The 27,781-nt window shown below is 32.8% G+C and overlaps 3 protein-coding genes across 4 annotated transcripts; 1 reads left to right on the top strand and 2 right to left on the bottom strand.

The window, feature by feature from the left end:
- Positions 1 to 6,034: 6,034 nt before the first annotated feature.
- Positions 6,035 to 8,202, bottom strand: LOC25499352 (probable glycosyltransferase At5g03795). Its single transcript, XM_013594590.1, has 4 exons — positions 7,885 to 8,202; positions 7,652 to 7,782; positions 7,001 to 7,349; positions 6,035 to 6,700 (listed from the first exon to the last, which is right to left on the bottom strand). Exons 1-4 carry the CDS (start codon positions 8,200 to 8,202, stop codon positions 6,035 to 6,037), a joined length of 1,464 nt encoding a protein of 487 aa, XP_013450044.1.
- Positions 8,203 to 13,850: 5,648 nt separating this feature from the next.
- On the top strand, positions 13,851 to 15,214 carry LOC112416314 (uncharacterized). The gene is made up of 4 exons (XM_024769712.2): positions 13,851 to 13,924; positions 14,013 to 14,114; positions 14,220 to 14,567; positions 14,921 to 15,214. Exons 1-4 carry the CDS (start codon positions 13,895 to 13,897, stop codon positions 14,999 to 15,001), a joined length of 561 nt encoding a protein of 186 aa, XP_024625480.2. The 5' UTR covers positions 13,851 to 13,894; the 3' UTR covers positions 15,002 to 15,214.
- A 3,689-nt stretch (positions 15,215 to 18,903) lies between these two features.
- LOC11429905 (cactin) lies at positions 18,904 to 27,544 on the bottom strand. 2 transcript variants are annotated; one of them, XM_013594585.3, is made up of 13 exons: positions 27,250 to 27,544; positions 27,069 to 27,160; positions 26,794 to 26,893; positions 22,773 to 22,844; positions 22,161 to 22,223; positions 21,937 to 22,077; positions 21,719 to 21,814; positions 20,896 to 21,180; positions 20,657 to 20,807; positions 20,406 to 20,551; positions 20,143 to 20,319; positions 19,535 to 19,801; positions 18,904 to 19,446 (listed from the first exon to the last, which is right to left on the bottom strand). In XM_013594585.3, the coding sequence occupies exons 1-13, from the start codon at positions 27,481 to 27,483 to the stop codon at positions 19,327 to 19,329; spliced, it is 1,944 nt and encodes a 647-aa protein (XP_013450039.2). In that variant the 5' UTR covers positions 27,484 to 27,544; the 3' UTR covers positions 18,904 to 19,326. The 2 variants fall into 2 exon arrangements, with proteins under 2 accessions (XP_013450039.2, XP_003625731.3); XM_003625683.4 differs by having other exon boundaries at positions 20,406 to 20,554; positions 27,250 to 27,542.
- Between the last annotated feature and the right edge of the window lie 237 nt (positions 27,545 to 27,781).

Genomic DNA, 27,781 nt, shown 5'->3' with positions numbered 1-27,781 from the left:
TTTTCAAGAAGAGGGTTTGTGAAGAAGATGAAGAAGAGGATCTGTGAGGAGGAAGAAGAAGTGGAACGCGTTTTACAAATTCTGTCCTTGAAGAAAATGATTTTTTTATTTCAAAAATATATTTTCTAGTTTTTTAATTATTTAAAATAAAATAATTGCCACGTGGATGTCACATGTACAAGTTTGTACCGTCAGCTAATGCCACATATGCACAAATGTGACAAATCATCAAAAAAGTAGGGTCAGGGACTATTTTAAAAAACAAAAAAAATTTGCAGGGATGGAATTCAAAAAAGAAATTTACCAGGGACCAAAACCCAAATTCGCCATATTTGCAGGGATCAAAAACATATTTTAGCCTTTAATTTATGTTATATTGCTAACTAACACTTATGGTTTATACATGGTGAGCTCTATAATAGTGCCCTTACATGGAACAATGACACCTTCTTTCTAATGTCCGGATGCATGACGAGGTTCTCCCTTTTTGCTTTCCTTGTGGTTACCATAATACATGTTATTCACTTGTTTGATTGCCTTTGCAACTGAGGATTTGGAGATATCCAAATAGAATTTTATTGCATTACTTCTCAACATTTTTTAACAGTAAAGGGGTTTTGTCGACAAAATTTGTTGCAGACACACCTAACAAAGTACTCTCTGATGGAGTAAATAAGAGAGTAATAATACAATCTATTTAAGATTTTCATTTACCATTGCAATTTTTAATTAGGCTTTAATTTTATATATTTTTGTTTTGGACAGGTTCAACTTTTCGATGTAAATCATAATAATATACGATTAGCATCATATGGATGCCATCTGAATCGCGTCTAAGACGTGGCATTATGATTAACACATTGTAGTAATGTCACCTTGATTCAAAATACCTCCTTATCTTGCATCTTTTGTGTTCTTTTTTGCAGATTCTAGAAGGAAGTCCGCGGAAAATATAAGTGTTAGTGGAGATGGGACAGTAAGAAAACACGATTTTTGGGAAGCTTCTTAATGTTATCCCGTTGTTGTAAAAATGTCATTGTAAGTGGTTCAATTCATTTATAAAAAGTTGTATCTTATCAATTTTAAATGCAACTAAATATGCGTATCAACCTCTACGTAGTTGGTTGAATATTTACAATTTTATACTCAAATATTACGCATGTTTCACATACTAAAATGTTTTCTCAAGATTAATTTATCTTCTTCCATATTAATAATAATTTCCTATTTAATGAAAATTAAAACTTGTCTCTATTGGTGATTGCTTTTTAACTTTGATTTAACAATGAAAATTAAAAACTCATAGGATGTGGATCATATAACGTCAACTAACTCTTCCTTAATGCTAGAGGATAACGTCTCATGCTCAATTTAAACTATTCAAAGTTTAAATCAATTTTCAAATACTAAAAATCACATGAAAAACTAATGGATAAATAATTTTCATTCGGTGATTTTATTTTGTTGGTCAAAATTCCTGAACAAATTAGCACCCAATAAAAACATCAACGCGTTCATATATTTTTCATTTTTAGGATATAAGCAAACTCTTTTAGTTCTTTCAACAAAAAATAACGGCTTAAATGCTCTTTTGGTCCCTTAACTAAAAAAAAGATTGTTTGATGATTTTAAGTTTTTTTTTAGTCTCGTTTTGGTCCCTTCTGTTAGGTTTCTGTTAGTTTTAATAAAAAAACGTTAAGTGTGGACACGTGTCACCTTGTCATTGGCTCTGAGATTTTTTTATAAATATATATATATATATTTTATTTTTTTGTAAAAAATTCCCAGAACCAATGACAAGGTGACACGTGTTAACTCTGGGACACGTGTCACTTTGTCATTGGCTTTGGAATTTTTTTTAAAAAAAATAATTTTTTTTTGTAAAAAAAAAATTCAGAGCCAATGACAAAGTGGCACGTGTCCAGGAGTTAACTTTTTTTTAAAACCCTAACGGAAACCTAACAGAAGGGACCAAAACGAGACTAAAAAAAACTTAAAATCCTCAAACAATCTTTTTTTTAGTTAAGGGACCAAAACGATACCAATTAAATAGTTAAGGGACCAAAAATACATTTAAGCCAAAAATAAATAAAGAAAAGTCTTTTAGCTGATGAAGAGCCTAAAAACTGTTTTTATTTAATGAATGACTTAGGTGATAGAGATAATACTGAATTTGATATCGTTTTGATAGAGATAAACCCTCTTTATAGTGTCATTCTCTCGATGAAATCTAATACTTCAAAACATAATGGCTTAAGAATAAGGCTATTTAAACTCTAACTTTAGACCAACCAACAAAATATTATTATTATTTTTTTTTTTAAAGACGGAATATGTAGACAAAAGAATATCACATATATAACGGTTTGTTTTAAGCCTTATTTATTAATGGACATTATTGGGCCAACCTTCTCTCTAAAGTGCATATTTTATTTTTAAGTAGCATGCATGGGATTATCATACCAACCTTGTCTCAAATTTTGAGAAAACATACAACCCACTAGTATTTACGTAAAATATTGCGAAGTGCAACTACTTTGCACAATATTAATTACTACAAAATTAAAAAAGACATATCTTTAAAAAAAGAAAATGATAACTACATTACTAAGGTGGGTTGAGTTGTCCATATTGAACACGTTTATATAATTTAAAAGGTGTTTTTAGGACAACCTTTGATGGAACACATTTTAGAATATACACAACGGTCTTTATTGCTTCATTCCACAATAATATGAGAAGATTAGAGTTGCTAAACATACTCCACACCATGTTTAATAATGTTCGGTTTCTCCTCTCTGCAACATTATTTTGATTCAGAAAAACATGCATAGTATATTGAATAACTATCCCATGTTTCGGAAGAAACTTTTCAAATGGATTTGTTCACTCTCGGTGTACCCACCATGGTGTCATTTTAAAATAACTAGGGTTGTTCCCTTTTTGGTTCAATTAACTTGAACTTGAACTACGTGAATTTAAGTTCGCCTTTACCACTTCTAGAATCGTTGCGGCAATCATGAAATTATAACAAATAGTGCTATCCATTCTTGGTGAATCACATAAGAAAGCCATTAATTCTTGTTTATAGGTAACTGGTGGCGGATGATGTAATGTGTGGTGTGGTGTTGGGATTGATACGTAGAAATAACATCTCGTTCTTTGTTTTTTTTTTCTACCTTCCATCAAAATGAATATATCTAATTAACAATATATTGATTCTTGTTAGTTTTTAAAGAAGATAAAGGAAAATTCCTTCAAAAAAAAAAAAGAAGATAAATGAATATGAATGGAATTAGAGAGATCATTTGAGAGGACACGAGGTAAGAAGATAGGTTTTGAAAATTTTATTTCATAATAGTGGTATTTTGATCTTTTCAAGGTGTAACTAGTTTTTTAAAGGGTGTGACAAGAAAAAGTCAAGAAAATATCGTGTAAAATAAAATAAATAATAGTATAATTATTTGATTCGCGTTACATGTGATTAATTTCAAATGAGGTGAAACCGATGTCCATACTACAATTTGATTGATTTGATAGTCAAATTTGTATGGTCAATAACTTGGTTGTTATGCTAATAATATTAAGGATATTTGATCGGAATGAGTTTACTTTAGTCCCTCCGTTTCTTTTTAACTAAGTGTATTTTTACACATTTTCTTTTTATTATACCCTCATTTTAATTCACGAATAAATTCCTACTTTTTAGCACAAACTTTATATTTCCAATAAATTTAATATGTTATATTTATCTCGTAACAAACAATTGTCAATTATTATCTTTTTCTCCAACAAATTCCTATTTTTTTGTGCGCTCTCTCTCATAACAAACAATCGTCAGTTTAATTATTTTAAGTCAATATAAAAATTATTTCAACTTCATATTAATAAAAAGCTAAGAAACCATTAACTTTCTTCCACTTTTTCTTCCTTTTGAATTCTTTTCTCAAATTTGTTCTTTTACTTTGCACTTGAAATTTTTAATAATCGTTACTCATCTTATTTATATACAATTTTAACTCTTGTTTAAACCATTGTTTGTAACAAAATTTTGAAGATAACAAGAAACATTTCATAAAAAAACAAACAAGCTTGTTTATAAAGACGACCAAGGGAGTAATAACTGTGTGACATCAATCCTAACCTAAACTATCTGTTCTTCTACTCGATAAGCGCCTTCTAACTGTATTGTTTCCGAGTAAGGACATTTATTAATGCAACTTAATTTTCTTTTTTGTATATTTCAGTTGGAATCATAATTTATTTTGTTAATTGCTTGTGTGTGGTGTATGTGTATCTATCTGCTGTAGCAGCATCTTGATGAGATTAATAAAATCAAATATACTTTATAGTTTAGTTAAATTCTACTGTGTCTTCATTCATTGTTGTTTATTTACGCAGCAATGCAATGATGACGAATAAGAAGCTCAATCACGATCTTCAAATGGAGACCGTTAGCACTCGACTGCCATTGCCTGTCTTGCCGGAAGAACTCATCCTTGAGATCCTCCTCAGACTTCTGGTGACTTCCCTCTTTCAATTTATGTGTGCGTCCAAATCATGGAAAACCCTAATCTCAACCGCTGAGCCAAGCTTGAACCACCAACAATTGCTTGTTTCCAATATATGTGAACTCAACAACTGCAGGATCTATTCTTACCCTTTAAGCCATTGTTCGAAAACTCATTAACCCGTGTTGAACCTGGTAGCTTCACAGTCACTACGTCTCGCAATATTCTAGGTTCATGCTATGGGTTGTTGTGTATGTATATTAGCTCTCAACGTAGTTTCAGTCTATACAACCTTTCTATCAGGTTTATATCCAAAAATTCTCCAAAATCTTCATCGCTTGATTGCGTGCATTGCTATTATGGCTTTGGCTATGATCAAGTTAACGACAAATATAAGATGCTACTAGTTGTGCACAATACGAATGATTATCTGACCAAAATTTATACCTTTGGTGAAGATTCTTGGAAAACTATTCCAAATTTCCCATGTACACCAACTATGCGGTTAGGGAAATTTGTGGGTGGAACTCTGAATTGGATGGATGATAAAAGAGGTGTTACTGTTGCTGCCTCAAAGTGATGGTGACTACATGTGCAAAGATATGCTGTATGTTTTGTCTTTGTGTGTTTTTTTAACAAAACTCATTGGGTTGCATGGTTGATGAAAGAGTATAGAGTTGTTGAGTCATGGACTAAATTGATGATCATCCCTTGACAAGTAGCTACTTTGGGTTCGACCAACATATTTACCGTGAGAGTTTGATATCACCACGATGGTAAATCACATTTGTGGACTATAGAGTCTTGCACACGGATTTTGATTAAAACAAGTTTATCTTTTTTGTTTCGGATATTTTTTGGGCTATAATTGAGCAACATAGAAATATGTGGTGAGTTGTGCCATCTCTTGTGTTTTATAAGTAATATTGATGATTGAACTGTCTTATTGGAATTCAATTAGTGTTTTCAGTAATCTTTTTACTCTATTTAGAATATATAAAGTATATTTATTTATGCTATGCTTATGCTATGTGTCTGAAAAGACTACTGGCTCCTACTTTCTGCAATAGGGTGCGGCTGCGGCATAGTTAATTAGTTGTATGCTGCGGCATAACGACTACTAGAATGCATCTAACCTTCTACTGTAAGCTTGTGTCTAATTGTCTTGCACTTTTGTTTTAAATGGTAAAAACCTAGATGGTCATGAGGGTAGGAAGAAAAAAGCTAGCGAAAAAGGGTGCACTCTATAGAATCAAGGTTGGTTCGAATCCCGACTAAGAGAGGTATTAACATTTATTGTTCGACCATGCATCAAATATGATTATCTGAGAGAGAAGAGACCTTTGAGAGAAAAAAGAAAAAACCACGCCATTTTTTTGTAACACCCACTCCATTTGATTCACAAGACACGGTAAATGTCAATCAACAAAGGGAAAGATATTCAGAATTATATTTACAAAAAAAAAAAAAAAAAAAGAAAAGAAGATTATGTACTGGATAGAATGCATCTGAAGTCACAAGGATTATGCAGTTCTTGCGGTGAAAACTCTATTGTACCAAATAGAATGAAGTACCATGTGATATATATCATATTTGACAGGACTCCTATGCCAAAGAAAATGCTGCTGCACTTTTTTAACTCTCATCCGCATCTGAAGATACTTCTTTACTGGGATGGAAAGGAGAATACTCTTCAAATTTGGAATGTCCTTCTCCGAAACAAAAACAGCAAATGATTTCCAATTCAAGACCTCGAAAAATGGAGGCACAAAATTGTCCGATATGATAACCGGAACACATTCATACATGATAGCCTCCACAACTCTTGGGCTGTTAACTTCATATCCCTTTGGACAAATACAGTACTTGCTTCCCTTCATGTACTGGATGTAGTTCTTGTTTCCCTTAGACTTTGGCAATTCACCGAAGATTTTCATGTCGGGATCTTTATTTCCCCAGTGCTGCAACAGAATCGGACGAACATAACCATGCATACCGCCTGCAAAAAACGCAAGAGTTTTCCTCTTTGAAACTGATTTTCCACCAAGACCTCTGGTTGGAATCTGAGCATTGCGGACATATGTTTCAGGAAGTGATGTGTCCTTCCCTAACACAAAACTTTCTTTCAAATCAGCATTGCATAGGGATCTTATGCACTTCGTCATTCGCTCATTTGTTTCTGAAGGTGCCTGCGTAGTGCAGTCCAAATAGATCAGTGATTTAGGGTCATAAATTGTAGGCGTCCCTTAATTTGGTCTCTGAGATTAATTTCAATGAAGAATTTTAGACTTCATTAATTTCAGAGACTAAAGTGATTGAAAACTGTCATTTCATAGAATAAATAGATTGGTGAATCCGCCAAAGTTTATCGATGCACGTTTTTGTTTGAATACCACAACAAGGTAGCATTGGATGTGATATAAGAAATAACTATAGTTAGTGGACTTAACAAATTGACACAGAAAAGACTCATCCTGGGAAAAACATACCCAATCATGGCAAGCAACAAGAAAATGATCAGCACCTCCTGTTCTGTTCCAGAAAGGATGTTTCGCGGCAATCGTGTCAACATAGTTATTCAAATACTGCATTAGGTTGCTATAACTAGGCGAATTTTGAATGTACAATGTTTCCTCTAGCATTTGAGAACTGAAAGGCAGGTAAAACAGGTGAGCATTTTTTGGATCTTTAGTCACAAATACTTTATTTGCTTCCATCAGCTTCATGAACCATCCCTCGGAAGCATAAATTCCCAAAAGATTTGGCGAATGCATTATCGGCTTAGCTCCTTCTCTGTATACATAAACCTTGAGAATCTTTTCCATCAGTTCATAGCTCCTAAATAATTAGACAGTCACGGGATAATAAGAAGATGAAATGAAAATTTAGCAGCACCGACAAGAATATTGCTTCATATATCACCACTTCTTCGTATTTATTTCAGAAACAATAGAAAAAACAGTTGAACTTACTTATCATCAGAAACATAAGCAGAAAATGTCGCTAAAATGTCGAAACAAAATACAGTTCACATATTACAAAAATATCATTAAATCTGTACATTGCAGGAATAGAATCAGTTTCCCTTGTATACAATTTTGAAAACAGAAAATACCATAATAATAATAATCAAATGATACCTCTTAAACATGGAAATGTTGCGAAAAAGGGGAGTATAAAGGTTTCCAACATCAGTGACAACTGGTGCATTTTCAATCTCTGATCTGGCCTGCAGTAACTCTTGATCAACAGCTGAAAACCACCTTGGCCTCTAAATTAACACAAGTTCACAACGTAAGAACAAAACACAAGAATAATACGCGGTGAATTTCAATTTAAAATAAATATCTAAAAATTAGATTTACTCATATACCATAGATTGATACGAAGAATGGTTTTGAAGCAATAGCTTGTCCATTTCCGAAATTGATGTCATCTCCGGAACTTTTACAAGAGATCCTTCAGTCTCCTTAGGCATCATTGTGATAGAAGAATGATTGTCAATTACATTGACATATGAATTGTTGACCATCATAGTTTTATGAACACTCTCAAGAGAGTGTTGTAGAACGTTACTGCCACAAGGAAGCTTAAAATAGCAATGGAATGCTAAAATCAGTGCAAAGGTAATAATGCTAAGAAGGGATAACAATTTCTTTCTTTCCAACAAGGAGAAAACTTGTTGACCCATTTTGCTACCCTGCAAATTATTGCACAAAATAATTACATGGATCAAAACTTAAAATTCTTGGATGCTGTAAAAAGAGGACGTAGGAGCATGCATGCATGTATGTGGTGCATCAGTTTCAAGATAGAAATAGAAAGAGGGAGAAAAATGGTAAACGTTATGAGACAGTACCTGGTACATAGATGCAAAACAGTACAGTACAGAAATGGTGTTATTGTTAGGAACTCACACACATGACTTAAGGGAATCATGCAGTAACTTTAGCAGAAGCTGTCATTAAACTATTTCAAGAAAGATTTGATAATACAATAAATAATGACATCCATAAAATCATAATTTTCTGTTTATTACATGAAGCTCATAATTGCTCTCCTTTAGGTCTCTACCAAATACTACCAACACAATATTAAAAACTGTTTTTTTTTTTATACTAGATGAAAAAAGAAAAGAAAAAAATTGATGTTGCCATTAAAAACAAATTGCCCTCTCAAAAAAAAATAAAAATGGATTACTTGCTCCCTACATCCGTAATTACAAGGACTCATTAAAAACAAAAGTTGTTTATATATATATATATATATATATATATATATATATATATATATATATATATATATATATATATATATATATATATTTTTTTTGAGAGATTGTTTTTATGTATTTATGTGTTGACCTTCCGGTTCTCTAGAAAAGAGACTTTGGTAATTCAGAGTTCGGTCAAAAGGTAATTAAAGTCTAACTAAAAATTGTTCTGTCTAAGAATCAAACTTGAGCTGTCACCGAAAATTCATCGTTATCATTGATGGTGGAACTTGTTAAATATTTGAGTCCAATTGTTTGGTTAAGATGTCTTTATACGTGTTTTTATTTGATTAGTAGATGTTTTTATTCAACTCTTTTTTAGAAATTATTTTGAAAATAATTCTAATTAATATTATTAATTTGTCCCGAGTTTTCAAAGAAAAAAATATTACTAATTTTTCTTTTTTAGAAAAAAAAATACTAATTTATCTCATTACATTAAAAGTGGTAGTTTAGTAAGATCTCTACACAAAGGAGACGTGTTAGCTATTAATTTATCCCACTTGAATGAGATATTGGTGTTGGGTTGGGATTTGATGCGTGCTCCTCTTAAATTTTTAAGTTTGATTCTCCTCTTGTCTCAATTCCCATAAGTTACATTGTCTTTTTCATAAACAAAATAAATAAACTATGATGATAACTTTTCTTCATGTGAAATGTAAAACGATGTTTAAAATTAGGGAAGATTTTCCCGCACTATTATCCCAAAAATTATTGAAAGATGGATTGTGCGCCATAGGATTCATAATATTTTTATATTGTATTGAAGAGAGATATATCGGTTAAATTAAATATATATATATATATATATATATATATATATATATATATATAAATGCATATAACTATTACGGATTCTCTAACCCATAAACTAAGCATGTGTTTGTTTCATGGTTACCAAACTTATTCTTATGAATAACATTATTTGAAATATAAATATGAGAATTTATTCGAAAAAATATGTTTGGTTAATTTTATAATATTTATAGGAACCATAAAAATAGAGATTATAATAGGTAACTACATATAAATTTATTTTCATCTCCATGAGAACTTTATTCCCACTCTTTTCTTTGGGCAAAATTTTCTATTCCCAAGAACATCTTATATCCGGAAATAAAATTTAGTAAACTTGTAACAAACATAAACATATATATTTCTATCATATTATTCTCAGGAATCAACAAATATAACTTGAAACAAACACACCCTATGATATGAATGGCAACCGTGATTATACCATGTTGAAGAGAGGATTTATTGCTTAAATTAAATAAATATTAAAGCAAATAATTATTATTAAATAAATATTAAAGCAAATAATTATTACGGGTACTTTAATTTCGATTTGAGTTCAAAAGTATGTATTCAATTTGAATAAGCTTACTTAGTTGCATAAGCTTAAAAAGAAGTCGATTCAAAACAAGGTCTAAGTGTTTCATTCATAATTTTTAGCTTGTTTGTCCTCTTAGTTCATAAGAGGAGTGTTATCAACATATTCTCTAACTAACATACACTTTTTTATTCGTCAATTTATATGAATTCCACCAAATAATATTGGTTACACATAAATTTAATGGGACATGTCAGTAAAGACGTTGCATAATAAATGTTGGGGTCGGTGTTCGAACTTTGAATATTTCACTTATTCACCTTAATAAATGAATAAATCGTAACAAAAAATCCATAAAAGGAATGTTATATCGTAGCCGAGTATGTTTCATCATCAATTGATTGGTTTAAGTGATAGTTAGATGTAAATGCTCATAATTTCATCCCAAAATAGACACACTTGTACATAATAGCCCCAAAATATATGTTTCATTGTCTCCAACTCGATGACTAAAAAGGCTCCACTCCTTTGTATAATTCAACCTCCGTCCTTAATTTTTTTTTTTTTGAGAGAACCTCCGTCCTTAATTGTTTGTCTGTTTAGTTTTTTTTTTCTCTGAAAGTTTTGGTTATTTTAGAAAATTAAGAGACAATTAATGACTTACAAATTTTAAACACAAATTCCCTAGCCATTCCTAACAAATTTAGCCAAAAAAAAAATGCAAGCTACTGACATGCACACTTTACCATCTCTTAACATAATAACTGCACCACCAACATCAATGACACCCCGAGGATAAGCTGAAGCATTAAGATAAAGAATCCTCAGATACACCACCAGCCAGTATACTCCAAGACCATACACCATTCCAAGCAGGTGAAAAATCCTCAGATAAAGAAAGCAACAAACGTAAAAAAGATAGAGCAACAATACACGATTTTGGAAAAATGCAGCTGCGAGGGACTTACAAATTTTGTGTTATATTTCACTGTTAATATAAAAAAATTATATATCAAATTATATATATAATCAAATTTCATATAATTAATAAAATAAAAAAAATAGTTCAAGGACAATTAAATTTTGGGATTTAATTAGATGCGACGTCAGCATTTAGGGATCTAACTGAATGTCACGTCAACATTAATCTAATTTAACGAAATGTCAAGGACCTAATTAAAAATTCCAAGATGGTTTAAGGGCCTACAATTATTAATTAAATCCAAAAGAAATAATAATAATATAATTTATTTGATTTATATCAAATTACCGAGACTTTCCACCTCATTATATTAGTGGTCCAGGATAACCTAAATGACGTTAGTTTATAAGTTTGTGTTTGTGTGACAATCCTAACCTAAATCATCTGTTGTTTGAGAAAGGACATTCATTCATTCATTGAACTCGAATTTCTTTTCTAGGTTTCAGTTGTTTACTTGTAACTTTATGTGGCAGCATCATGATGAAATTTAATAAAATCAAATATAGTTTAGTTTAATTTGATTGGTTATGCTATTAATTCAAATTAAATTCTGCTGTGTTTCCATTCATTATTGTTTATGAAGCAGCAATGGAATGATGAGAAGTAAGAAGCTCAATCACGATCTTCCAATGGAACTGCCATTGCCATTGCCTGTCTTGCCGGAAGAACTCATCCTTGAGATCCTCCTCAGACTTCCAGTGACTTCCCTCCTTCAATTTATGTGCGTGTCCAAATCATGGAAAACCCTAATCTCATGACCTCAATTCGCAAAGACCCATCTTCAAATCTCAACCGCTGAACCAAGCTTGACCCGATTCATGGGATAGCAACACTATCTATTCTTACCCTTTGAAGCCATTGTTCGAAAACTCATTGACCCGTGTTGAACACGATAGTTTCACGGTCATGAGGAAGCACCATTGTTTTGTTGTGGGTTCATGCAATGGGTTGTTGTGTGTGTGTCAAAGTCATAGCTTTCCACCTCCTCGAGTCAGACTGTACAACCCTTGTATCAAATTTAAATCCAAAAAATCTCCAAAATCTCCATGGCTTGATCGGGCTCTCACACATTATGGCTTTGGCTATGATCAAGTTAATGACAGTTATGAGGTGCTAGTCGTTGTGCGCAATAACAATGATTATCTGACCATACTTTATACCTTTGAAGAAGATTCTTAGGAAACTATTCTAAATTGGATAGTTGTTAAAGGAGGTGTTAATTCTAATCAAAACGTGATTCTTTCCTTTCATTTGGAGAAGCAGACTTACAGGGAAGTGTTGTTGCCTCAAAGTGACGGTGACTTCGTATACAAAGATATGAATATGCATGTTTTGAGTGATCGCCTTTGTGTGTGTTTTTTGAACAAGACTCATTGGGTTGTGTGGTTGATGAAAGAGTATGGAGTGTTGGTGTAAGTTTATATTAAACTTATCTTATGTATCATGATTTTTATTATTGAATAATATATAACACTCTTTATTATATTTAGATAATGTTAATAAAGTCCTTGGAATAGATAGTTTATGTAATAATATATTAAGTGTGACTTAATCATGAGATTACTTTATCATAAAGAACGTTATTCTTAAATGTATCTGTAGTCAAAGCTTTAATATGAATAAAGGATAATAATAAAGCATAGAGACTATTATGTATGTAGACTGATGACCGCATCTCATGGGTCATAGATATGAGATATTATATTAAGTCTATACATAGGTATAAATATTATGAGTAATATTTATACTGGATTGACCCACCGTGAGAATACTACATAGTAAGTTATGAAATTGTCATAAGATATTCTCACAATGATAATAGTGTATATCGCTCTTAGACCTGAAACCACTATGATCCCTAGATGTGGACTCAAGTGCTTTGTTGCCATTCTAACATTGTCTGTAAAAGGATAACCATAACGTTGGTTGATTGGTACTTGATGAATCATGTTGAGGGACATGAGTGTCCTAGATGGAATTTGTCCCTCCTCATAAACAGGAGATATATCTTTAGGCCTCTTGATGAAATATGACTGTAAAACTGCATGGCCATGCCGAACTAAGTCAATATGAGATATTGGACTTATTCGTTATTCAGTATATTTCGAAATCAAGAAATATAAACATTGATCTATACAAGGGTGACAATATCTATATCTTGGGATCAATAAAGATATAGAGACAAAGGAGTAATTGTACACATGAGTATTATCATGGAAAGTCTTCGTCATATCACTTGACATTCTTGTCACTTGGGTAGCAATGATATGTTGCTAGATACCGCTCATTGTTTATAATATTAAATATTAGATTTAATATTATTGCCAACGTGACTAGAACCTATAGGGTCACACACAAAAAACAGTCAAAAGAGAAATATATAAGTATGACTTATATAAAGGGTGCGTTTAGTAAATAACGCTAATTAGTTAGCAGAATTACTAAACACGTTATTGGGCTTAATGAAGTCCAATAGTGGTTTCTGACTTGCAGAGCACACAAGGAGTTCTATAAATAGAACCCTAGTGTTGAAGTTTGAGGTTGTACGTTTTTGAGAAACCCTAGCTTTCTGAAACTTTTGATTCCTTGACTAGCATCGAGTTTTGGAGGAGCACTTTCACACTTCGAGGTAAGAATCGAATCACGGATTCATGTGTAATTCGTAATGATCCAAGGAAAGAAAATCGAAAAATTTTATCCGCTGCTTATTCTGTTCTGAATGAATTGGATTTTCCTTCATGGAGTTGTTGAGTCATGCATGAAAGAAACAGATTTTTAATCATACATGCGGCGCCATGACTTTCGCGAGAAAAAGACATATCCTAGTATGTTTGTCTATTACTATATGTAGCTAATTCATTGTTTAAGTTGACTATTAAGTTATTTGATTCATAATTATACTTTTTGTTCTAGACTCTTGAGGCTGGTAAGCCTGTCAGCCGGGGTCCAATGTGGGATATGACCCATAAAAGGGCAGATGGGAAGTATGTGAATAAAGAAGCTCAGAAGATAGGGGTAAATTGATAATCTACCTCCCAATTTATTTTAAATTTATGTTCATTGTTTTAGACTTGAAGGAAATGAATGTTATTCATTGGTTATTTATTATTTGGTTTGTAGGAGAAAATTTGCAATCATATAGCTGAAAACCCTGATGCTTATTCTGAAATTTCTCCAAATGATATTGTTGGCAAGATATTTGGAAAAGAGCATTCTGGCCGTGTTCGAGGAATGGGCATGGGAGTGGTTCCTACTATTGTTTTTAAGCATACTACCACACGACTTAGCGGTATGGAGTTTGGCTCTTTTCGTGGTAGTACTTCAAGCGGCAGTTCTGCATTGGTGAACCAAAAACTTGCAACTTTGGAGGCTCAAATGACAGCACTTGTTGGCTACATTAAAGCGAAGGAAGGTGGTTCACTGCCTCCAGGGTTAGTTGCTGCCTTATTTCCCAATGATACACAACAGGTATCACAACTACTCAATGCATTTATGATTTTGTGCATGTGTCTTTCTGGAGTAGTACCGGCGCTACATTAAGCTTTGGAAACATTGATATTATTTGATGATATTTTACAAAATGGATCTGAATGCTATTGGGCTAATGAAATCAATACTGCTAATTTATTTTTTATCAATTAAATGCATTTCTCTAAGTTTTTCATCATCAATCTTTATATTCATCAATTATGAAAAATTGATTTTGGATAATACTGTCTTTCAAGCTTTTACTTTGATAATAACTTTTACTTTGATTAGGTTCTTGAATTGGCAATAATATCTTGCTTAATAGGAGTTAACAATTATAATACTTTTTGCAGACATCAAACGTAGGAAGTGAATCTCCAACACCCAATGACATAACTAGATCATCAGATGAAAGCAACGCACGTAGAGCATGAGAGTCCTAATTTTAGTGACATTAGTTGTCTAGTCATTTTTATGTTTTGAAACTTATTTTGATAATAGCTAAAGATGGTGGCAATGGTTTGTGTAACTTTATGTTTGGAGACTTGTTTATATTTGAGACTTATTTTGGATATTTGTATCAAACTCCACTTGAGTTGAATTAGAAATATATCAATGACAATGTTTAAAATTTGTTTGTCCTTTAATTTTGTTCAAAAAATAGAAATGTACAATTATATATTCCTATGAAATAATAATATTATAACTAAAATAATTTCAATTAATTTTTCGAGCATTGTGGCATTTTATATGTCAATTGTGGCAGCTCAATGAGTAAATATCAGAAGTAAATTCTGGCAGTTGGACATGCGACTACATGCATAGGTCTCAGGAGTACTTTCTGGCGGTTAAAACCGCCGGTACTTTCTGCATGTTACGGCGGTCAAAAATGCCAGAAACACCTATTGGTTTTGTCACAATTATGTAAATAATGGCGTTTGAAACTGTCGCTATATACAATTAAATAACCGCCACTTTAAGCAAGTATAAAACGGCGGATAACATGGCGGCTACGTAAAAACTGCCGCTTTAAACATTGTGGCAGGCAAAATTTCGGTAGTTTTTAAAACGCCAGAATTGTGTATAGTGGCGGCTAAAACCGCCGGAACATACATTTTTTTAGCTGCCGGAAAACACGCGTTTTTTTGTAGTGATGGACTGAATTGGTCATCATCCCTCGTGAGAAGTTCATATGGAAATCTGTAGAGGCGTATGTTTGTGTTAAGCCGTTATTCATTTTTGAAAATGGTGTTCTTCTAGTGAACACATTGACTTCCCAACTCGTCTTATATAACTTAAAATTAAATAGTGGTAGGCTAGATTATCCTTTGATGAGTAGCGACCTTGGGTTTGATCAACATATTTACCGTCAGAGTTTGATATCACCACGATGGTAAATCACATTTGTGGAGTCTTGCACATGAGGTTTGATCAAAACAAGTTTATATTTTGCTTCAAATATTTTATTTTGTGCTATAACCGAGCAACATAGAAATATGTGGTGAGTTGTGCCATCTCTTGTTATTTATCAGGACTATTGATGATTGAATTATCTGTTTTTATGGAAATCAAAGTGTTTTCAATGATTTTTTTTATTCTATTTAGGAAGTATGTTTTATGTTATGTTGGAAGGTACTTGTATTATTATATCAAGAAACAAAATGGTAAAGCTATGTTATGGTGAAATAATTGACTCAAAAAATAGTTTCATCTCTGCAGTTGCGAATGTTAATATCATCTATAAAACAATATCAAAAAGATAGAGAGTATCCAAACTCATTCTGAATTTTATTTTGGACTCAGAATTCTAAGACCTATGAAGAGTTGTCTCGCTAAGGTTTACGAGTAGAGATGATAGGTGGTAGCTAGGTTTGTTTTGATCTTGCAGTTGAAGAACAAATTGCAAATATTTCAAGGCTACTCATACAAGAATAGCCTATGCAAATAAATAATCTTTTAAGTTAATTCACAAGTTCTCACAAACTAAAATTGTATCTTCATAATCTGGTTTTTTAATAAACTACATTGACAAACTTATGAATAATACATAAAAATTTATTTATTTGCATAAGTTGTTTTGTTTAAGCTCCAAAATGAGAAGAATTCCAAAAAGGTCGATGGATAGCACAATTAGACATAAAACCATGTTAACATGTACACCAACTAGTCTTCAATCTTTCTGCTACAGTGAAGTCCCTATCAACATCTTCAAAAGTCCAAGTAAGCAAAAAGGTTTCTGAAATTGTTTTTCAAATTGAAAAATAGTAAAGAGATCCCACTTTAACAAACATTAAGAATAGAGGGTGAGTCACCCTTAGTGACATATATCTTTTTCATCCAATGCACAATCCTTGTATAAAAGCATATATCATAGTAACGTCTGAAATAGAAATCAATGCTAGGAATGTTTGCTGAAACAATGAGCAACACCCTCTCTAGAACAATCACCTTTTAAGAATGTTTTCTATGAAGATTTGAATGAGATGGCTTCCTCCAAAAATGTCAATCTCCTTTCATAGAAGTATTTTTAGAAGACCTTTCAATCAAAATGGCAACACTATTCGACTAATTAAGCTCCTTCTAAACATTTTGATATTCTAATATTTTTTAGTAACTTATTGTTACAAGCAGTGACACAAAAGAAAAACCATATTTGTTTATAGTTAAGATTTTAGGAGTCTTACCCTTAATCTGAATCAGGATGAGCATCTTTACTTTATAGACTCGTAAACGCTTAGGATTATTGGCCTCAAGTATATGTGTGAATAGATATCTCTCATGTATGCATAACTATTATGGAACTTTTTTAAGTTATGACTAGATTTAGATTTAGAACACCACCATTAGTATAAATTTGACGACAAAAAAGTTATTCCAAGCGATGCACTAAAATGCCGGTGTACATGAGCAACTTATAATCTAGTTAACTCCAATTTATGTAGAATTAGTGTTTCTAAAGCTGACAAACTAGATTGTATATTTGTAGCAAAAGAGTTTTGGTCGGTCATAGTGTAAAAAATTTCTTTTTATGTTGCAAATTAACATCAACCCTTAATCAATGAATTACACTTGGTTGATAGCGGAATTTCAGTGGATTCTTATTCCAAAAGTGTTTAAAAACACAATATAAAAAATACAAGAAAATATATTTCATTTTAAAACACATAAACATAGAAAACATCACATAATTAAACATGTGGAAAATATAATCGATTGCGAAACACTTTGTAGCTTTTGATATAGGACAATCTCTCTTCTCTATCAATTTAATAAAGTATTTGGCAATTTCCGTTTTTTAGGATCTGGAACCATTATTCATTCAATGGAAATTATTGTATATATACAAGGGGTAAAGTTCGAACTTCAAATTCTCCACCTATTTACCTCAAGAGTGAATTTCTAACCACTAAACAATTAGTCGATTCTTAAATCGGATACCAACTTAAAAAAAAAAAATAGTTTTATCACATTGTACATAGCTGAGCTAATATAACTTAAATGTCGGTCGAACATCATTGTTATATTGGATATGAACCGTCATACCCTAATATAACTTAAATGTTGGTCGAACATCTTGTTATATTGGATATGAACCGTCATAGCAGGTATCCAACTTGTACCATGCTTATGCATATATTTTTTTTAGTAGTTTAATTAAATTTTGTGTTCATGTAATTTAACCTTACTTCCATATATTTGCTTAAAAAAGATAGTTATAATTACAATATAAAATAATAAAACTACTCCAAATTTTAAAGATTAAAAGTATGTGTAATATAACCTTACTTCATTATATTTAATTTGTAAAATTACAATTAAATTACAAATGTACTTTAATCAATTTCATCTTCTATTGATTAAATTAATTTTCTTATTAACTGGCACCCCAAAAGCACTAGTTAACAAAGTAAAAGTAGAAAGAAAAGTCGTATTAACAAAGAACACTTTTTCATCTTTCAAAAAGTACAAAGGACAATTTCCAAAAGAATATTTTCTTTTATACTCCCTCCGTTCCTTTTTAAGTGTCACTTTTGCAGAAAATTTTTGTTCTTGTTTAACTGTCACTTTCAAAGTTCAATGTAACATTAAATGTTGTTTTACCAATATTATCCTTAGTTATTTATTGCAAAGAAATAAATATATTAAATAAAATATTAAATGAATAAGGTCGTTATAGTAAAACTATAGCTTATTGCATCAAAAATAGATCAATTATTGATTGTCTTGGTTTATGTAAAATGTCAAAATGTGACAATTAAAAAGGAACAGAGGTAGTAATTCTTTAACAAATGTCTCAGGGGGCAATCGTTAACATTTCCATTTTTGTTATTATCCATACGAATATGCAATAATTCTATAAAATGGATGCATAAAAATGAATGCTATAGTACTCTATTCAGACCCTATCGCCATCCCTATAGGTAATTCCTGTCTATCACTCGCTGGAGAGACCCGTCTCGAGATTCTTATCGAGTATATTCTAGGAAGGAATACCATACGGAATGCACTAATTAACTAGTATGTGGTTACATCAAAATATTTATAAGATTTAGATCAAATCACAATCATGGGTAGTACAATACTACTACTCCATGCTCCTTTAGAATTTATCTTGGCCTCATTTCAAACAGTCGATTTTGTGGACATCTCTATCTCTGATGTCAACACGTCTTTACTATAAAAAATGGAAGCAAGTTACAGCTTCGCTCAAATCAAAAGGAGAAGCTAAACAGAAAGTGAACCATTGCCTGATATGAAATTATCGGCGGTAGCGGTGGCGTTTGAAATTGAAGTACACGTGCAGAATTCCACGTTCAAATGTGCATTTAAAACCTTTCTTGTGAGAGTATTCCCATTCTTTGTTTACAATGCGGAAAGCCTGTCGTGGAAGACACAAGGAAATAAGATTTTTTAAACGGCAAATATTAATAGTTAGTGTTATGTCAATGGAAGAAAAATAGACTTACTATATCTTCATATGGTGGTCCTGCATGGAATCTAATAATGCATGTCTCCCCATTGCTGCCGTCTTTCTCTATAGTGTAGTTTGGGGCTTTTATCTTGTCTACAAGATCGGGATAGAAAATATTAAATTTGTACCCTTGCACAATCTTTGGAGGTGGGTTGTCATGATCATAGTGAGTCTGGTTATATTTGTTCCACTCATATCCAGTGTGAACGCGGTTGAAATACTTTGGCTTCCTTGGTCTGTACTTGTCATGCCACCAATAAACCTGCTCCAATATTTACGAGAATTGTCAAAAACTTAAAAGTTGAAAGGATGAGAAGAATTTAAGTAATATTTTTATTTCTCCTTAAAATATCAAAATAAATTATTCAGAGTGCATTTGCTGCATCTAGTGCCAACTTTTAAGGTGGAAAGAGGTAATTGAAGAAAATGGCAACATGGCATTTGAACAGTTGGCACAATACCCTCCTCTGTGAATATGATACCCATCCACAACATATAACTTTTCCGAATCATTCTATCCTATTTTTTATGAGCTAACCAATCTAACAGCATATTTTCTATCCAGAAAAATTCAAAATTATATATATGGTGAAGAAACAATACCTGTGAATCAAGGCTCACTTCAGCTCCAGATCCAAACACTGCGTCTCCATCCTCCATAGCTCCCATAGCTTTAAAGGCTTTCAACTCTAAATTATCTTCAGATGGAGCTGGCTTTGATGCCATTGCTTCCTGAATCCGTCTTTGCTGCTCTTCCATTACAGCCATACGTTTCCGCTCCTATATGTACCAAAATATAATTTATATACTTATAATAAACGTACAGGATCACCATTAAATTTAATAATCATGCTTAAAAAGATTACCAGTATAGCTTTGTCCTCTTCAGGATCAATAGCTTCCTCATTTTCATCATCATGCAACAGTTGTGGTGAAAATGATCCAGCCTCATCTTCAGCTTCTTGATTCTCTCTAACGGGCTCTGGTGAAAACGATTCATCTGCAGAACGGACTACTGCCATAGAGAAATACCAAGCACATTTCCTTAAGGATGAAGACATAGATGGAGCCAATAAAAAAAATCATGAACAACTAAACCGAAACAAAAAGTATATACCTTTAGCATCCTCATCCTCCTCATCCTCAGTATATGCCTCCTCAGGTATCATGTCAAGAGCACGCTCCGGTTTATCTTCATCCTCCAATGGTTGCTCAAGACGTTGCAAATGCTTACGTAACATTTTAGCATGGATCTCCTTTAAACAAGCCTATATTTGAAGCAAATTAATAAAGCATTAGAACAAATATTTAAAGGCATCTAAAAGAATAATAGAAAAATAATGTGATGAAGAATACCTTGGCCTTGTATATGTGGAGGTGTTTTAAAATGGCCTCCCAGTACTCAACCACCTTTGCTGTACCAGTACGCATCTCTGACTCAATGTGAGCCTGTAAGGCTTCCAACTCTGTACGTGTCTTTCCATGTAAAAGGTCCTTCACATCTGGCTCAACACTGGAATGCAGACCCCTTTGTTCAGCAAGCAGCTCAGCAGGAGGTTCTTCTCCACGCACCCTAGCTCGATCAATTGCATCCTTTTTTCGAGATTCAGCTAGCTCCCAATCGCACACCACAAGGAGAGCCTACATGAAGTTGTGACCAATAAATCTTAAGCTTTGAAGAAGGTGCCGACCATAATGGCCAAATGTGTTGCATAAAACAATAAAAGGAAGAGATCATGAAAGTCATTTAGTTCTTTTGGTCTCCAATCCAACTCAAATATTTACTCCCTCCGTCCCTATATATAAGCCCTCTTATAAGAAAACTTGTTAGTGTAATTAATGTGTCTATTTTGTGTGTGAATATAACTAAATTATCCTTTGTTTGTAGTATTTTGTGTATGAATATAACTAAATTATCCTTTGTTTGTAGTATTTTAGTCTATGAGTATTCAAGAAGTTAGTAGTATTAATTAGGGGTATGTTTAGGAAAAAAAATAATAAATGCATCTAGTAATTTGTATAAGGGCTTATATTTAGGGACAAAACTTTTTTCTAAAAGAGTGCTTATAATTAGGGACAGAAGGAATATGTTCAAATTACATTATGTTGTTTCAGATACAGTAAAACTTATTAATTACATAGCATGTGCAGAGCACAAACAAGGGAAATAGTGTGATACCTCCCAATATTCCACATGGGTTGGTGTTGCCCTATCAAGATCAAGATGCATTTTGATGTCGTCACGAAGTTCACTCATTTCTTTAACCGTCAAACCCTGTACCATATATCAAATCATTAATTAACTTGTTCAATAATATTGAAGTTCGAAGCTGCATAATTAAACAGCTTTGGGAATCCAAGAATAAAATGAAACGGAATTAAAAGCTAGATATTAACCTTGAAGACCATATATGGTTCATTTATTTCTATATCCAAATCATCAGAGCCATTGAGGTGCTTGGTTAGGACATCAATTGGCCTGGCACGCCCTTCACGCAATCTAATCTCTGACCTGACTTTGCTTTGATCAAAATGGAACTGCAGATTAAACGGTCTAAGTCAACAAAAAGACAATATTATACTGAACAAAAACATATGTAAACAAACTCAAACTACAGTACCTCCTCTTCCTTTTTTTCCCAGTCCTGGAACTCAGCTCGAGCACGTTCTCTAGCTAACAATGCCTGGAAGAAAGAATTTGTCAAACACAAATAAGATAACACAGTTTTTGACACCATTAATCCAACACTTTGTCAAGCTTGACTTGACCCTTGCACATTGCCATTCTATTTGGGCCTTAAAATACCGAGAAGTTGAATTATAGCACCTGTGGTTAAAGAAAATAATTGCTTTGTAGCCTTGCAATTTTCCCCACAAATACAAGAGCTGGTATGTAGCCGTGACATAATTGGTATGCCATGTCAAGAACAACAAAATTTTACCGTCGCTAGATAGAAGATTTTCTTAACAGATTAAAATTATAACAGTTGAAACTTAGGGAATAGATAAAGGAAATAATAGTGTATTTAACTAACAAGAATGAAAAACTGTGATACTAGACACCAATCTTAGACTCCTGTATAATCTAATATGTCAGATTAGGTAGAAAACATAGCAACACGCGACCACTAGCACAGCTAAACAAGCTTAGACTAATAACAGTTAACACAACATAACTAATTTCCCATAATACTGATACATATTAACTAACAACAAATAATGAGAGGACTTACCATTTCTTCTTCATGTTGTGCTTTCTCAAGTGCCCTTTCCTCTCTCCTCTTTTTCACCTTTTCAATTTCTGCCTGTATTGTAATTGAGAACATAGCAACAGTAAGCAGCAAGAACATTTAGTTGTCTGGCCATAGCAACAAATCACAGGACAATAAAATCGTGAAAACAAAAAAACATGCAAAGCCTTACCTAAATAAGACTGATGAATAGCTGAACTATTATTACATATTCCCAATTATGGTTTCAATAGACTCAAAAAAACCAGATCCCCAACCCAACCATCCACAACGAATACTGTTGAAATTTGGGGCCTAACTCATCCTTACAAAACCGGCTTGTAAGGTGAGGAGTCTATCCGATGTGGGACTAAATCCACCCCCTCAAAGCCAACACAATGAGGGTGTTGGAGGCTGCAATGAAGGCTAACCAAAGGTCGCAATTTAGGCAACTAGGGGCGGACTGCAATTAAGGCGGAATTTCCAACACACACCCTCACGCTTCAGCCCGGCCCAATGGGCCTGAAGTGTGGACGATGTGGGAAGCCCAATGATAGATCTAGGATACGCTCATCCTTACAAAACCAGTTTGTAAGGTGAGGAGTGCCTCCTCTTTATAAACTCTTCTCAAGAGTACTATCTATTCGATGTGGGACTAAATCCGCCCCTCAAAGCCAACACAACGAAGGTGTTGGAGGATGCAATGAAGGCTAACCAAAGGTCGCAAATTAGGCGACTAGGGGCGGACCAAAATTAAGGCGGAATTTCAAACAAATACTAATAATTAATTCGGAATAAGCGTTCAAGGTAAAAACAATTTACTGATTCAGAATAATATAACACTGATTTATGCATGTCATATTTTATCCAGTTTAAAATGATAAAGTTGGATAATTAAGAAAATGACAGCTCTCAACAAATAAATAGAAAAATTTTCAGAAAGTGAAAAGATTAGGGGCCTGTTTGATTTGGTTTTGATTTTTAGTTTTTAAATACTTAACTGAAAATCAGTTTTCAAAAACTATTTTTAAGAAAAAAATTAAAAAGAAAAACTGTTTGGTAGTCCAAATCCAATCTCACTAGCTCCGCATGACTCCGTCATCTTCAATTTTTATATAACTTGTTGCTATATTTACAAAATTGCCATTAATGAAAATTGTCACAGTTTTCCGTGTTTTTTAGAGTGAAAACCAAAATCAAAAAGCAAAACACTTTTTTGGTGTTTCTATTTTTCAGTTTTAAAAAAGAGAAGAAGAGAACAGTTTTTAAAACTATCAATTACAGAAGAGTAATCAAACAAGTTTTATCCTTTTCTAATTTTCAAAAACTAAAAAACTGTTTTCAAAAAGGAAATCAAGCAGGCCCTAAATGAGTGGTGAAAATAGTATTTTGTGTAAACCAGGCAAAACCAGAGCCTACATTAATAGGAACTTGAGTAGTAAGAACCAAGCACCTACCACGTACTACAGAAATGAAAGGAAAAAAAAATGAAAATAAAACCTGTTTGTTTGCGTACCACTTTTGAAACAGTTGTGTTTTCAAACCCTAAAACAAAAGTGATTCATGTCAATCTTTCATCCGATTGTTCTTAAAACTTGTTTTTATAATCTGTTTTTTTTCATCCGATTGTTCTTAAAACTGTTTCCATAATCTGTTTTTAGTGTAGAAAGTGAAAAACATTTCAATTGTTATTGTTTTCTTTAACTACTTTTCTATACATTCTCAAGAAAAAGTACTGAAATTCATTCAAAAGGTAGTACAGGTTCTGAGATTCATATAATATTGGGCACCAAGTTCGTGTACAAATTATTTCCTACCCACCAACCATTGTCATGTCCTAACGTAAAATCAAAGCAGAGATGTATTTATCAAACCCTTCCCCATGAAATTTACATGGAATGTTAAAGTGAAGCATGTTCTAAATGATAGGTTATATGACAAGGTTGACATTCCTACTGTTGGAAAATATGTAGGAAAAAAGTCAATCTCTTAAATTTGGTGCAACAATTCAACCACCAGAGTTGTGTAAGTAAGATGACTTCTCTAACTCCCGTCTTTTTACTGCCAAATCTTGAGGGGATTAGAAATTCGTCAAAACATTTGCATAGATGGTCTGGGTATTCAAAGCGATACTTATGCTATTATTATTTCAGGCTTCTCAATTGTTTGAAGTTACATGGGACATGTTGCTGAGGTTTTAAGAACGGGTATTGTCCAGCAGTGTGATTACTAGAGTGGGCTGTGGCCTAGTGTTAATTCTATTTTTTCACAACAGACCTAGATCCTGTTTGGATAAACAGCTTATTTTGCAGCCGATAGCATAAGCGCTTATGAATAAGCTATTTCTATAACCCAAGATAAAATAGTGTCAAACTGCTTTCTATAGTCTATAAACTGTTTACGTAAGTTCTCCCAAACATTGTCACAACTCACAAGTACTTATAGATAAGTTCAATAAGTTAATCCAAACATAATTGGGTTATTGTTGCCATCTACTCATGCCATGCTTGTATGAAATATCACCTATTAAGCTAAAGCTTAAAGCAGAAAAAGCAACAAAATATAGCCGCTTCCGCTTCAATTTGAAACTCTTAAATTCAGAACACTAACCATATATGGAGAAACATAAACACTAAGTAAACTTCGGCAAAACAAAATGCATACATTAGAAATTTGGTGCAACAATTCAACCACCAGAGTTGTGTAAGTAAGATGACTTCTCTAACTCCCGTCTTTTTACTGCCAAATCTTGAGGGGATTAGAAATTCGTCAAAACATTTGCATAGATGGTCTGGGTATTCAAAGCGATACTTATGCTATTATTATTTCAGGCTTCTCAATTGTTTGAAGTTACATGGGACATGTTGCTGAGGTTTTAAGAACGGGTATTGTCCAGCAGTGTGATTACTAGAGTGGGCTGTGGCCTAGTGTTAATTCTATTTTTTCACAACAGACCTAGATCCTGTTTGGATAAACAGCTTATTTTGCAGCCGATAGCATAAGCGCTTATGAATAAGCTATTTCTATAACCCAAGATAAAATAGTGTCAAACTGCTTTCTATAGTCTATAAACTGTTTACGTAAGTTCTCCCAAACATTGTCACAACTCACAAGTACTTATAGATAAGTTCAATAAGTTAATCCAAACATAATTGGGTTATTGTTGCCATCTACTCATGCCATGCTTGTATGAAATATCACCTATTAAGCTAAAGCTTAAAGCAGAAAAAGCAACAAAATATAGCCGCTTCCGCTTCAATTTGAAACTCTTAAATTCAGAACACTAACCATATATGGAGAAACATAAACACTAAGTAAACTTCGGCAAAACAAAATGCATACATTAGAAATTTGGTGCAACAATTCAACCACCGGAGTTGTGTAAGTAAGATGACTTCTCTAACTCCCGTCTTTTTACTGCCAAATCTTGAGGGGATTAGAAATTCGTCAAAACATTTGCATAGATGGTCTGGGTATTCAAAGCGATACTTATGCTATTATTATTTCAGGCTTCTCAATTGTTTGAAGTTACATGGGACATGTTGCTGAGGTTTTAAGAACGGGTATTGTCCAGCAGTGTGATTACTAGAGTGGGCTGTGGCCTAGTGTTAATTCTATTTTTTCACAACAGACCTAGATCCTGTTTGGATAAACAGCTTATTTTGCAGCCGATAGCATAAGCGCTTATGAATAAGCTATTTCTATAACCCAAGATAAAATAGTGTCAAACTGCTTTCTATAGTCTATAAACTGTTTACGTAAGTTCTCCCAAACATTGTCACAACTCACAAGTACTTATAGATAAGTTCAATAAGTTAATCCAAACATAATTGGGTTATTGTTGCCATCTACTCATGTCATGCTTGTATGAAATATCACCTATTAAGCTAAAGCTTAAAGCAGAAAAAGCAACAAAATATAGCCGCTTCCGCTTCAATTTGAAACTCTTAAATTCAGAACACTAACCATATATGGAGAAACATAAACACTAAGTAAACTTCGGCAAAACAAAATGCATACATACCATCCTTTCCACTTGTCTTTTCTTCTCAGCTTTAACAGAAAAGGAATCAATCGATACACCTTGAGTAACATCGCGCTCAATCTTCTTACGCCAAACAAACCTAAAAATAACATTTTTTTTTTTTTTAGGTTTATAAATCACATATATCTTCATATTGGCGACCAGTATTTATCTGCAATATATTTAAATACATTTATATAATAAAAGTATCTACCAAAAGTTTAACTCAATTAACAAGCAATAAAAATAACTTCCATAGAAGAAAAAAAAAATACTTTTCATTGAGATTAGTATCACCAAACGGATTAGAATCATTGGAATAACCCGATACTGTATTCGTCTTCAATTTCTTAGCAACTTTCGTAGCCTGAACAAAAAAATATATGAAATTTAACATATGAAATTCAATATATGAAATTAAATTATGAAATAAGCGATGAAGATTGAAGTTGGAACCTTTCTCTGAGCTTTTTTAGCCATATACTGTGAAATTTCCTCTTCTGTGATTGTTCTGGAAGATTTCTTCTTTCTTCCAGTTCTATTAACGTTGTCGTCACTTGAATCATCATCTGAATCTCGGCGTGACCGGCGACTAGTTTTCCGGCGGTGGTCGGAGTCGGAGTCAGATGCAGAGTCATCATCGGATCTTCTTCGTCTTCGAGATTTTCTACTACTACTACCGCTCGCCATTGTTTAACCCTAAACCTTGGCGATGTTATTGATATGAAAATCAATCGAATTTCATCACACAGGTTTTATTATAAGTTCCTTAAAAAAAAAAAAAAAAAAAAAAAAAAAAAGGTTTTATTATAAGTGGGAAAAATCTAGAGTAATGATATTTGGGACAACCTTATTGTACTCTCTTTTCATTCATTGATAAAAAACAATGGAGAGAGAAAAAGGAAGAGAGAGAATAAGAAGATAATGTGAGTATGAGAGATAAAGTTGTACAAATATCATTTCTCATACTCACATTACTTTTTACTTT

This window comes from Medicago truncatula, chromosome 7 (assembly GCF_003473485.1).
Source record: "Medicago truncatula cultivar Jemalong A17 chromosome 7, MtrunA17r5.0-ANR, whole genome shotgun sequence".
Classification (NCBI taxonomy): Eukaryota; Viridiplantae; Streptophyta; class Magnoliopsida; order Fabales; family Fabaceae; genus Medicago; species Medicago truncatula.
Note: the sequence above shows the minus strand (reverse complement) of the source record. Positions and strands in the feature narration are given on the sequence as shown.

Coding starts and splice junctions, on each gene's coding strand:
- LOC25499352 (XM_013594590.1), bottom strand. CDS start 8,202: ATGGGTCAACAAGTTTTCTCCTTGTTGGAAAGAAAGAAATTGTTATCC. Junction 7,783..7,884: donor ATTCTTCGTATCAATCTATG/GTATATGAGTAA, acceptor GTGTTAATTTAG/AGGCCAAGGTGGTTTTCAGC. Junction 6,701..7,000: donor TTGTTGCTTGCCATGATTGG/GTATGTTTTTCC, acceptor TGCACTACGCAG/GCACCTTCAGAAACAAATGA.
- LOC112416314 (XM_024769712.2), top strand. CDS start 13,895: ATGACTTTCGCGAGAAAAAGACATATCCTA. Junction 14,115..14,219: donor AAGAAGCTCAGAAGATAGGG/GTAAATTGATAA, acceptor TTTGGTTTGTAG/GAGAAAATTTGCAATCATAT. Junction 14,568..14,920: donor TTCCCAATGATACACAACAG/GTATCACAACTA, acceptor TACTTTTTGCAG/ACATCAAACGTAGGAAGTGA.
- LOC11429905 (XM_003625683.4), bottom strand. CDS start 27,483: ATGGCGAGCGGTAGTAGTAGTAGAAAATCTCGAAGACGAAGAAGATCC. Junction 22,078..22,160: donor GGGAAAAAAAGGAAGAGGAG/GTACTGTAGTTT, acceptor TTTAATCTGCAG/TTCCATTTTGATCAAAGCAA. Junction 20,320..20,405: donor AAGAGGACAAAGCTATACTG/GTAATCTTTTTA, acceptor TGGTACATATAG/GAGCGGAAACGTATGGCTGT.